The 13,738-nt window shown below is 35.3% G+C and overlaps 1 protein-coding gene across 26 annotated transcripts in view; it reads left to right on the forward strand.

Moving 5' to 3' along the window:
- The window catches only part of MKLN1 (muskelin 1), a 312,898-nt gene that overhangs the window by 264,813 nt on the left and 34,347 nt on the right, over window positions 1-13,738 (forward strand). For all 26 annotated transcript variants that reach the window (XM_070617703.1, XM_070617697.1, XM_070617717.1 and 23 more), the window contains 2 exons: window positions 1,785-2,006; window positions 5,330-5,459. In XM_070617703.1, coding sequence (XP_070473804.1) covers window positions 1,785-2,006; window positions 5,330-5,459 — 352 coding nt within the window. The remainder of the gene's footprint in view (window positions 1-1,784; window positions 2,007-5,329; window positions 5,460-13,738) is intronic.

Raw genomic sequence — 13,738 nt, forward strand, 5'->3', positions numbered from 1 at the left:
TGAAAAAAGAATATCCTAGATACTTCCTTCATGAAATTTCAAAACCAAGGATTAAGAGAAAATCCTGAAAGCCACAGAGAGACAACTGGTTACTGGTTTTGTGTCCAGTTTGTTCTAAGATGTGGGAAAGAATCATCAAACTGCTATAATATCTTTCTCCTTTTTTGAGTTGGTTTGATCAGGTATGCTGGAAAGAGCTACCAAGATAAAGATGTTTATGCTTAACCCCTGATAACAAATGAGAATCAAAATGAAACTTAAATATCCCCCAAAGGAAAGAGAAACTCCCTTTGTAGCCATATGAAGTAGAACTATAGGGTCCTGATAACAGAGATTGCCCAGAATTAGTATGAATCTGTGAGTTTATGAAAGTATAAATAGGCACTTGTAATGTGGGTCCCTCAGGATTTTCAGCGTGATCCCCGGACGTTTGGAGAGATGTGCACCTTAAGTGCTTAGGACAGGGTAATGTGATCTAGCCAGCAAAGCCCTAGACAGTGAGATAGCAGTTGAATGGGACTGTACTGAGTTGTCCTCAACAATGTATGGATTGTTTTTAATGTTATGATCACTTAAGATTAAAGAATGGGAACACTTTCTTTGGAGTGCCAGAGACATGAAAACTTTGACATCTCAATTTTTAAACCATATTCATCAAGATTTCACCCTTGAGGGAGAGTAGATTTTCATCATAATTTATGGAATCTGCCATAAACCTGGGAAATGGCAAGGGAGTGGATCTTTTTAGTGGTAGATAAAGATGAGGAGATGCTAGAATCTTTTCGATACTAATTTAAAAAAACAATCTTTACAGTTATGAAAATAGCTTTTTATTAAAAACTACAAAAATAGATAATAGAAAAATAATTTGATAGGAGAAGAGAATTGAATATAAAATGGTTAGTAATTGTGCTTTAGCAAAAATTAGATGTTTTGTGTACACAATTATTGTTTAAATGTAGATGCCACTTGTGTTCAACATCTGATTCCCAACTTGGGCTTGGATATTCTTTGAAATAGAATTTGATACTGTCTTGTGACAAATGGCTATTTTCTCAGACATATTTTATGAAAAGCCACAATCTCCTTGAGGTGAAAGAATGAGAGAATCAAGGTTGGCTTTTGAACATGAATTACATAACATACCTCAAAGAAAATTAAATTTATAGTATTGTGTAAAAGGAGGCAAGATTCAACACACCATAGAAAACAGTCTGAAGACTGATTGCTGCATGTGTCTTTTGTTTGTTTTACTGTTTTATAACAACGTGATTTGAAGACTTTCATAAAATAAATGCAGAGAGAAGAATTTAGCTACATCACTCTTATTCACATATCTACTCTCTTACTAAATGGTAGCAAGATTAATTGGATGCTTGCCTAGAATTGAAAGAAAGGAATTTTTATAAAGAGGATGTGATCACTCTACCCATAGAGTATGATCAGTGTTCACTCTAAAGTATAAATCAGTGCCTCATGTAATGTTGGTTGACTTGGTAAAAAATTATGCAGTTTCAAGAAAGCATAAAACTCTTTAACCGAACATATTTTACTCTCACTGGGAAGAATGGAAAACTTCTAAGTATTTAGAAGTCCATCCTGAATCTCCGCCAGGTGGTGAGCAGTATGGCAAAAAGTGCGTATGATAATCAGGGATGGTATTTAGTGTTATTAAGACAAAGTTCAGCTTTTTTAAGAATCTAAAACTGCACACATTGGTTTCCTTTTAGCACATGTGACAGGAATAATCTAAAATGATTCTATCTGTTGCTTTGTTCTGGTAGATGTGTATGGACTCAGAAAAACATATGATCTACACCTTTGGTGGTAGAATTTTGACATGTAATGGCAGCGTGGATGACAGCAGAGCCAGTGAACCACAATTCAGTGGATTATTTGCTTTCAACTGTCAATGTCAAACCTGGAAACTTCTTCGAGAGGACTCCTGTAATGCTGGGCCTGAGGATATCCAGTCTCGGATAGGACACTGCATGCTATTCCATTCAGTAAGAATACTCTGTACAGTGTATTTTGTCATACTGTCATGTATATCTCCGTAGGAAAGGAAGTGGTAAAATCTGATTCTTGAGTAAAGATCAAAACTTGTCACTAGAAAAAAATGATTAGTGTCAGCAATGATAGACAAAAATAAAACTTCCTTTAACAATGAACTGTTTGCTAATTATGAGACTCTTCCCATCAACCTAGTAATTCCTAAATAGTTATTGCCCAAATGCAAGTTTAGGCACTTTTATGACTAACTTCACTGCTTATGTAGAAATTGTAGCTATTTCTCTTTCTTGTACCTTTCTACTTATTGATTTCTCTTAGTAACTAAAAGATCAATTTTCTTATGTTCTTTTTTCCCCCCTCTGCTGTTCTCCGTTAAGTGCAAATAATTAAGAATTGACTTTATAGAATTAGAATTAAAACTTATCAGCAAAACCAACATACAGACATTTCTTAAACCTTTTCAAATGTTATGGTGAAAACTTAGGCTTCCTTCTGTGAACGTAACTTTAAAAATACCTTGTGGAATATTTTAAATTTTTCTTTTTTTGGAAGGTTGGCCCTGAGCTCACATCTGTTGCCAATCTTCTTTTTTTTTTCTCCCCAAAGCCCCCCAGTACATAGTTGTATAGCCTAGTTTTGGGTTCTTCTGGTTCTTATTGTGGAATATTTTAAACATAACCAAAGTAGAGAGAAGAATATAATAAATTTCTGTGTATTCATTTATCAGTTTCAATAGTTACCAATATTCCACTGTTCATTTTTCATATATCTACCTCATTTACATTTCTTCTTTTTTAATAGTTCTTTGATTTTTATGTTTATTCTTAAATTTTATTGTGCTGGAGTATTTTAAAGCAAATCCCAGGCATTGTATCATTATACCTGTGAATACTATAGTGTATTTAGGTCCAGATTAAGTCCAGATAGGGACTTTTAAAAAACATAATTGCAGTACCATTATAAAACCCAACCAAAATAAAAGTACTTTCTTACTATCATTTAACAGATAGCCTGCATTAATTTTTTTTCCCCTGAAATACTGAAAAATACCTTTTCATAGTTGGTTTATTCAAGTTAGGATCCAAAAAAGGTCTCTGCATTGCATTTGGTTGTTATGGCTCTTAAATTTCTTTTTATCCAGAACACTACTCCCCCCTCCTGTTTCTTCCACCCACCTACCACTTATGTATTTATTAAAGAAACTGAATCATGTGTGTTTTAGAATTTCCTGTATTTTCGATTTGGCTGATTTTATCCTCATTGTGTCATTTAACATGACCCCTATCCCCTGTATTTCCTGTGAGCTGGTAATTAGAGTCAGAGGCTTGATTTTCGATTCACTCTTCTTTTTTGGGTGGGAGGGGTGGAAGCCAAAAGGGGAGGTGCAAGAATACTTCATAGATGGTCTGATTGCAAAATATCAAGAGGCATTTAATGTGTAATTGTCATGCTTTTGGTGATGTTAAAATTGTTCACTGGATTCAGGTGTCATTTATAAAGTATCCTGTCAACTTTTTACCTAATGGCTTTAGCAGCCATTGATAGTCATTGCCTAGATTTCATTAGGTTTTGTAAAATGGTGATTTTTCTAATTATGTCATTTCTTCTGCATTTATTAACTGTGATTGTACTAGAAAAAACTTAACTTTCGTTGGGGCTGACCTGGTGGTGTAGTGGTTAAGTTTGTGCACTTTGCTTTGGCAGTCCAGGGTTCACAGGTTTGGATCCTGGGTGCAGACCTACACACCACTCATCAAGCCATGCTGTGACAGTGTCCCACATACAAAATAGAGAAAGATTGGCACGAACATTAGCTCAGGGACAGTCTTCTTCAAGCAAAAAGAGGAGGATTGGCAACAGATATTAGCTTAGGGCTGATATTCCTCACCAAAAACAAACAAACAAACACAACTTACCCTCATTAACTACTTGGCTACCCTGATATGTAAACCACACAGAAGAGGTAATATAAATGTTTGATTCTTTTCTTTTATCACTTTTTCATATTAATGAGTTGTGCTCCATAGTTAACCAATGAATTTTTTTTAAGTATTGTTAGGAACCCGTGGATTTTTAAATATTTATTTTGTTTAATCCAATGCTGTCATTATTCTTTTGATGCCCCAGTTTTTCTCTCTTTGTCCAGTAGGAGTGCCCCCCTCCCAGCATACCCATGCATTTCCATTTGTGTGTATATACACACAGAGTCATGCAGCTGCATAACAATGTTTTAGTCAATGACAGACCAAATATACGATGGTCCCATAAGATTAGTACCATATAGCCTAGGTGTGTAGTAGGCTATACTGTCTAGGTTTGTGTAAGTACACTCTGTGATGTTTGCACAATGACGAAATCGACTAACGACACATTTCTCAGAATGTATCCCCGTCGCTAAGTGATACACAGTTGTACACACATATATGTTTATATATATATGAATGTGTATCTGTCTTTTTAAGAGAAAAATTAAATCATGAATTCATACTGCTACGTCCAATTCAAGTGAAAGACTATAGTTTTTTAAATTTAATATCTTTGATTTTGTATTTGTGTATCTTCTAAGGGTAAAATCCTACTTCCTAATGACGATATTATATTATGTGCTCTGTCTTTCTATACTAGTTTACAGAATAATGAAACTAACAGCAAAATCACTGAATACTGTATAAGATTGTTTTCTGATTATTTTTCTGTTTTAGGATATAGCCTACTAGGGATGGGTAGTAAAAAAAACATCAATTAAAATCTCTAGAAATGCTACTTCTCTGTGTGATCATGCCTCTGTATGTCTTTATATACAGATAGGTTTCTTTCATTTCTTTTTCAAATTTCGGAGATATTTTTCGACTGAGTTAATTTTATTTTCTAATTAAATAAAAACATATTCATGGTTCTAAAGGCAAAAACATAAGTGAAGGCACTTTCAGGGAGATCTGGTGTTTATCCCTGTCTTCCTGCTCTGTCCCTTCCCCTATAGGTAACTGTCTTTTATTAATTTCCTTCCTTCCTTTCTTTCTGAAGGAAAAAACCAAACACTCATGCATTCCTTTTTCTCTTTTCTTACACAAAGGCAGCATCCTGTATACATTATTCTGCACCTTGCTTTTTTACTTTAATAGAATATCCTAGAGATCACCTCTTAGCAGTATATAGAGAGCTTCCTCATTCCTCTTTATATCTGCATAGTATTCCAATGCATGGGATCTGTCATAACATTACTGTTATAGGTGTTTACATTTTAAAAGGATCATGATGAATTCCTATGAAAGTGACTGCTTTCTCTCTTCTTTGCCCTTTTTTTCTTATTTTTCAGAAAAATCGTTGCTTATATGTATTTGGTGGCCAGCGGTCGAAGACCTATTTGAATGATTTCTTTAGTTATGATGTGGACTCTGATCATGTAGACATAATATCAGATGGCACCAAGAAAGACTCTGGAATGGGTAAAGGCGTTTAGTGATTCTTCTCTCATGTCTTAACTACTTTAGGTAGAAAACTATAGCCCGTTTTCTTTTCTTTCTAATCATTCTTCACCCTTTCCTCATTTCTTTAATTGAAGTAATTCCAAGTAAGAAGAAGAAAACTCTACCAGCTAAATTATCCAATTCTGTCTATTTGAAATATATGAATTCTTATTATTTCCTTTAAGCATAAAGACAATATGTGAATTTCTAAAGTAGTGTTTTATTTGTGTGCTTGTTGGAAGGGAGACTTTGTAATATCTTAAAAGCTGTATTATTCTATATTGCCTTCTGTTTTCACTACGTGACATATATTAGGCACTAGCACAGTAGAGTATGTCTTTGTTCTGAGGGAGAATTTCACATAGTTGGTAAAGCCTTTTAAGGTTACAAGCTTGGCATTCAAGAAAGTTATTCTCCTAGTAGTAATAGGGTGACTGGTTTGCCTGAGATACTCTCAGTTTTATGCATATTGCCCTGGCATAATTACTAATAGTGCACCATTCACTCTCAAAAGTATCTTATTCTGGATAACAATTTACATAGTTACCCTCCATAGTAGTCGCTTTGCCTGTGATTAGTATACACAGAAGAATGGTGTTTAAGACTCAATGGTTTAAGATACCTAATTTGAGCAAAAGGGTGAGAAATTATGTCAGCTTTCTTTTCCTTTTAGCTGTTATTTGTAGAAATAAATCTTTTTGTTAAAATAGTTGTTCATATTTGGGAGGAAAACTTTTTTTTCCTTTTTACAAAAGATGGCACAATAGTAAAAAAGTAGTTTGACCCTCAGGACCCTTCTCCTGTACTGCCTACTAGGCAGAGGCTAGAGCTTTATTTTCTGGGGGAAATGAAATGATAGAGGCTCTGTGGACAGAGAGAGAGGGTAGAAAATAGGAGAATTAAACCTCTAAACTGAATGCTGGAACTTCTAACCGCTTCCCTGTTCCATGATGCCAGGCCTATGTCTCCTAGCATAGGATTAGAATCACCTTCTCTGGAGGAAATGTATGGCCTCGGAGAAAAGATTTCCAGATACTATCATGTGGGCATTCTCCACCCCATAATAAAATGGCTAATCTTGCTGTCTGGTCCCCAAATCAGTGACCAGTTTCACAGCTCAGTCCTCCTACAGTGTTGCCCACTGTATACATACTGTTTCCAATTAACTTTTTCTTTCTTCACCCATGATGCACTGTCAGTTGTATATCTTCTGTGTTAGGGCCTTCACCATGAAAGAGAGAGATAAAAACAAAGCAAACCTGAAAATAGAAATATGGAGTAATGCACTGAACACAAGTAAGTTAAAATAATAATAATCCAGATCAGTTTTCTTAGAGGAAAGGATACCACATCCATAAAATGATAATAGGATGCAATGAAAGATCAGAGACTAGGAAAGAGCTGCTTGGAAAATAAATTTTGTTAGAATAAAAAAGTACAAGAGTTGTGAAAAATCTCCTGAAAAATAGATGGGAGACAGAAATGGAAATTGGAGAAAATAAAAATCTTAGAAAATCAATCCAGGAGGTCCAGTATTGAACTAATAAGAGTTTCTCCAACTATAGAGAACAAGGAAAATGAAGGAGTCTAGATTATAAAATAAATCCAGAAAATTTCCCCAAACTGAACTGAAAAGCATTGGTCTCCAGATTATAAATGTCCCCCTACAGAAGTCAATACTTTGAATTTAGAAAAAAACAAAAAACAAAAGCTTTCTCACTCTGAAGACACATCATTGTGCATTGTGGAATTTCCCATATCAGTTATAAAGAGAATATCTTAAAAGCTTCTAGTGTAAAATGAGGTCACATTCACAGGGACAGGACTTAGAATGATACAGAAATTGTCAGCAATGTTGGAAGCTGTAAGATAAGGCGGAACAAGATCTTAAAAATGCTGAGGGAAAATTGTCATCAACCTAGAATTCTATTCCTAGCCAAAACACCAATGAAACAAGAGGGAAGAAATACTGTTTTCAGATATACAAGGTTTATCAGTGGAATGTGTTTGCCTGCAAGTAATAGAAAACCCAGAGAACAATGGCTTAGACAAATGGGGACTCTTTTCTCTTACAGAATAAGAAATCAAGAGGTAGATAATCTGGGACTGATGTAGTGACTTGAGCAATGTCATGAAGGTCCTTAGGTTTGGGTTTTTCTTTTAAAGATTGGCACCTGAGCTAATATCTGCTGCCAGTCTTCTTTTCCTTCTTCTTCTTCTACCCAAACCCCCCCCCCCCCCCCCAGTACATAGTTGTATGTTCTAGTTGTGAGTGCCTCTGGTTGTCCTAGGTGTTTTTTTAATCTTTCTGTTTTTCTGTCTTTAACAACAGCTGTAGGCTTATGGTGGCAGGCTGGCTGAAGCACCTCAAACATCATGCCTTCATTCCAGACAGGAAAAAAGAAAGGAAAGCAAAACTTGCCCAGAAAGCTCCTTACTTAGATTTCATTGGCTAGAACTGTGAAACTTAACTTCTAGACTTTGGGAAAGCAAGTATTTAGCTTTTCCAGCCTTTGTATAGTACACGGGGGAAGGGGTTTGGAAATGGCTGTTGGATCATTTAGGCAACAGTGTCTGCCATACAAAATTTAAAAAATGAAAGATCTTTTATGCACTCTTTCTTATTACTACATCATATACACTAACAAAAGGGAGTAAAAGTTAGAAAGAAAATATAGGAGCTGGGAAAAAGAGGATCTAACATAGGAGAGCAATGAGGGGACATCCCAAGATGGTAACCTGCACAGCAAACCTGTGAGCATCCAGTTCGAATCAGAGCAGGACACAGGAGAGTAGACCTCTCTTCCTCACCAAAAGTGAGGTTTCCAGATAAAAATAGACTCAATAGATATGTTTGAGCATTTGTAATAAAAAGCTATTAATAGGTAAGTAACATCTCTTGTAAAAGATTAAGGCTAGGAACGTAATAAGAAAAGAAAAAATTTGTATAAGAAAGGAGACATCATCACAGTATATTTCTTGGCTCTACAGTAAGCAGTATTTCCTGAATCATAGTAATGCAAAATCTACAATCAATTTAACCAGAAATTGGGATAACATTTAGTGGAAGAATAAGGTAAGAGGAGTAGAGGGATAGTGTCATTGTAGTAAAAATCTTCATCTGCTGTGACAGGAACTCAGTAGATGATGTCCAAAATAGAAGCTTAAGCATTTTATTTAAAAATTTGGGGGCCGGCCCGGTGGCGCAGCGGTTAAGTGCACATGCTCCACTCTAGCAGCCCGGGGTTTGCTGGTTCGGATCCCGGGTGCGGACATGGCACCGCTTGGCAAGCCATGCTGTGGTAGGCATCCCACATATAAAGTAGAGGAAGATGGGCATGGATGTTAGCTCAGGGCTAATCTTCCTCAAAAAAATAAAATAAAAAATAAAAAGAAATATAATAGGAAATGACTAATAACATTTATCCTATTTAAAATTGTCTGTCTTGTTTACTCATTTATTTTCTGCTTCCATAGCATAGTGTGGAGGTATATGATTTAATCTTTGACTTCCTCTAGCTTTTGAGTTATTCTAACTTTCCATTAAAATAACTAGAAGGAGAGAGATAATGCTTCCCTACAATCCTAATGTAGCTCTACCTGAAAAAGGTAGTGAAGATGGTAATTGATTTGACAAATAACGTGTTGAAAATTGCTACCTGCAGGCTCAGTGCTAGACTAGTGATATGGTAGAACAGGATGATCATGGTCTCTCAGAGTGCTGATAACTGATAATCTAGCTAGTAGATGATATTCTGATGGCTTATAGTAGCTACTCTTTTATTTAGACCCTACTGTATGTCAGTCACTAAGCAGAGCTTTATAAATATCTCTAATTGGTGGTATTATTCTCATTTACCAGATGAGAAAAATTGAACTCAGTGAAGTAATATATTCAGCATTACACAACTAGATAATAATAAAGCTTGGATTTAGAAGTTTTAATGCAAAAAAGGTATTTTTTCCACCATACTAAACCACTTCCCAAGATTAAAAAATAAATGGTAAAAAGTGATAGTGGCAAAAAACTTAGTAAAAAATTCACTATAAGTAGGCTTTAATGACTATCATTTGAAGATTTTAGAAAATAAGTTATTATTATGTAGTAATTTGCAAAATTGATTAGTATAATGTTTCATTCATGGTTATGGCTAGCTTTAGAGCCAGCAAAGTAGGATAATTGTTCTTTTGGTTCAGTTTTGATTATACAAATAATAATATGCACATTGTAGAGAATTTGGAAAATATAGAAAGATGCAAAAAAGGAAATGTATCAAAACACCCAGACATATCTGTTAACATTTTGATGTATTTCCTTCTAGTCTTTTTACACTTATTCATTCTATAAAATTTAGCACAATTTTGTATTCTGCTATTTAAAAATTTTCATTAAATTGTGGTAATTTTTTTTTTATCATTATGGTTTTATTGCCATGGACTAGAGGTATTAGTAGAAAAGACAAGTGGATTCATTCCCTAATTACTGCTGATCAACTTTTGTAAAATCAGAATCAGTTTTGCTATGTGTTCTTTAATTTTTCATTGATTTATGCTGAATTATCCCACACTGCAAATAAGTTCATTCATTAGTAATATTTGTTGATCACCTACCAGCATCTAAGTTTGACCCTCTCCCTTCCTCCCAATGTATTTCAATGCCTTCTGTATGCTAAGTGTGTTTTAGGCACTTGGGATATAGCTATGGATCTGGGGGATAAGATCTCTTCTCTGAAAGGACTCTTATTCTAGTGGAAAGAGACCTGCAGTTGCCTTCTAAGTACTGTAAAGAAAAAGAAATTCGGATGCTATAATAATGAGTAACGTAGGAGGTCCCCTTTAGATAGAATAGGTTGGCAAACCATCTCTGAGGAGGTAATCTTTAAGATTTAAGACAAGAAGCAGAAAATTAGGAAGACCCATGTTAAAAATTGAGAGAAAAGCAAGTACAAATGTCCCAAAGCAGGAAAGAACTCAGTGTGTTCCAGAAACAGATGGGACTAGTGCAAATCGAGGGTGGGGAAAGTTGGTAGGAAATGAGGTTAGAGAAATAGTTGAGTTATTATTCAGTGCCTTGTGCAAATGTAAGAAGTTTGAATTTTTTTTTTTCTTTTAAATAAGAGGTTATTGAAAGGTTTAATGCCAGGTCTTGATCTAAGTTTTTAAAATACCACTCTTTTGTCTAGATACACATTTTCCAAGTGGTTAATTTTGATGATATGCCTGTAAGTTGCATTGTCCAAAGGCTGTATATACAATGGGTGCTTTAACTGAGGATTTTTATGGCAAAGTTGAGCATCTGGTTAGAACTACTTGGGAAATTTTCCCTCCTAAAACTGTTGCAGTTATGCTTGGAATTGTGGAACTTCAGTGGCTCTGTTGGCATATTAGAGGGAAACACGTTATTTCTTTTCATTTTTCTTTCTTATTTTTTTCCATCTTCCTCCCTCCTCTCCTGCCTGTCTCTCCCTCTCCTCCTTTCCCTCTCTTCCTTCCCATTCTTCTCTTTTCTACTCCTCTTCCCATGTCCCGCTTTCTCTCTCTCTTTGTCTCTCTCCATCCCCCACAAAGGGTTTCTGGTATGTGGCCAGGATTGCAAACCACTGTTCTAGCTCTCTAGAGCCTATCTCAGTCCTTAGTCTAAGTAACTTTGGGCAAGTTACCTGATGTCTCAGCCTTAGCTTGCATGTCTGTAAGTGACCAAAATTATATTTTAAGGAAAATAGTGTCCTGCTCATGGCTACTATAAGAGCAGATATGGATTGATCCTCTAGTTTGGGCTGGTGTTATTGTTGGGTACCTCATATTTTCACAAGACTATGTCAATACTACCTACAGGTTCACTGATCTATTTAGTAAGCAAGTCATGTCAGTTTTACCTCCATCTTCTATTCCCATTGCCGCTTCACTAGTTTAGGCTGTCATCACCTATTTGGCCTCTGTTTCTAGTCTTCCTCTTCCTGTGTACTCCACCCTTCCCCCCAGCCCATTCTCCATGCTACAAGCAGAATACAGCTGTTCTGGGTTACCAATTAAGTGTAGAAGCTCTAACATTTATTCAACAGGTCCTTTTTAGTCACCTACTAGGTGCCAGATAATAAGGTGAGCACTAGGGATACAACTGTGAGTAAGGGCTCTGTCTTTCGTGGAGCTTATAGTTGCACAGAGGGAGGAAAAAGGAGTAGATTGACAACCTTACCTTTTGGTTAGTGCTAGTAAGATAAGAAAATGTCTTCAAAAAATATAAACCTGATGGTTTTTCTTCCTTCCTTAAAATCTTTTGTTTCTCTTTGCCCTCAGGATTAAGTCTAAACTCAGCCTGACTTCCAGAAGCTTTTATGATATGCCCCCGCTTAGTTAGTTCTCCCGCCCCATTCTTGGTATCCACCCTCACCTTGCCACCAAATCTTTGTTTCATGACCACTGAATATCAGTTCTTTATGGATAGAATACTTCTCCTTGCCTTTGGGTTTTTGCCCGTGCTGTTTTTTCTACCTGAATCACCCGTCCCGTTTTTTCTACGTGAATCACCCGTCCCTCCCAAGTTAGCTACCTCCAAAATGTAGCTAACTTCTGCTCCTTGTGCTCGTCTTTCAGATCTTAGTTTATAGATCATTGTCTCCTGAAATTCTCTAACTCCTCGAGCTCAGGTTAGGAATTAAAGCATATGGTTCTAACCTTAATTATTAACACAATTCTAAGTATTCATCTGGCAGTATAATCTTGACTCTACTTTTCAAAACCTGTGAAAAGCTCAGCTGAAATACATAGACTTCATTCAGGATTTCTTAAAGAGCATTCAGTCTTTTCAGTACTCTAGATCTCCTAAAAAATCTTGCACTTAATTAAGTTAGACCAATTGGAAAACCTCACATCACAACTATGATATATTGCATTGTCCTCCCAAAGAATTACTTTTTCCTGATTTTAAAAAGTCCACTTAAATTTTATTTTATCTTAGTAGATTATTACTTATTTTGTAAGCCAAGAAGAATCCTTTTAAGGACAAGATAGGGTACTATTTAAATTTCCACATTATTTAATATTCTTAGAAAACACCAATTCTATTCCATTACATGGATGCTCTGTAGCCTATTTAAACATTCTATTTATTAACTGTTCTTCTAAAGCTTTTTTACTACAGTTAATTACTGTAATTAGGAATGGACTTAACATATAATTACTGTGTTTATCTGTGATTCAGTAATGTGAGTTATTTGATTAAAACTGCATTTATGATGTGAGTTTCAAATTGGATTGTTTGAAATCATAGAAGAAATTTTTTGAACTATTGAGATCACCAATTAGAGATGGTATATCTAATTGTAAAATTGCTGCTTTTTGTTATAATTTTTTATTTTGTCAGACACTATAAAATCTTAAATCATTGCTCTTTATAATTATTTAAATGAATTATCTTAGATTTAACATCTGAAGATCTGAAGGAACCTCAACTCTTGTTTTTTAACTAGAGTATAACAATTTTATGCTCCCCTCAGAATGAAATTATAATGAAAATCAGTGGATTGGCAGCTACTTAGAAAGAAAGGATTTATTAGTATTGTGTCTAACGCATACATAATTACATCAAAATTCAGCACATCTAAAATTTGGGTTTATTTCTGAATAACTTTTGGCAATAAGTCTGTGAACACAAGGGGTTTAGCAGACTCCCCATATGTAAGCTCTGTATTTAACACTAATTGAAAATTATGTTTAGAAGATAGACTGTCACACCACCAGAGCTTTATGGTTTGCTGTAGAAATTCAGTCTATTATAATAAGATTACTTTCTCCTATCTGTATTATTCAAGGTAACAAACATATATTGAGTAGTCACCATTTGCCAAATGCTGAGTCAAGCATTGGTGATACAGAGCTCTTACAACCTAATACCTGTTCTTGTTAGTTACGTGTTTACTTGTTTTGTTCCTTAAATTCTGTTGACTGTTTTCCCACATCTGCCACTCTTTGTTCCATTCTGTTTTAACCATAGTGGCAGATTGGTATAATTGAAAGAATAGTGAGTTGAGAATCAAAAGACTTGATCTCTCTTCATCTGGATCTGCCACTCATCCCTCTGCAACTTTGGCAAATTATATGACTTCTCTGGACCTGATTATTCATCTACAAATGAAGGGATTGGACCAGTTGATTTTAAGACCTCATCTAGCTCCAAAATTTTGACACTTAAATTTCTTTCCCTCCCTTCTGTTGTTATCAGGCTATGAAACTAACATGTGAGGGCTGTGTTAGTTATG

This window comes from Equus przewalskii, chromosome 4 (assembly GCF_037783145.1).
Source record: "Equus przewalskii isolate Varuska chromosome 4, EquPr2, whole genome shotgun sequence".
NCBI lineage: Eukaryota > Metazoa > Chordata > Mammalia > Perissodactyla > Equidae > Equus > Equus przewalskii.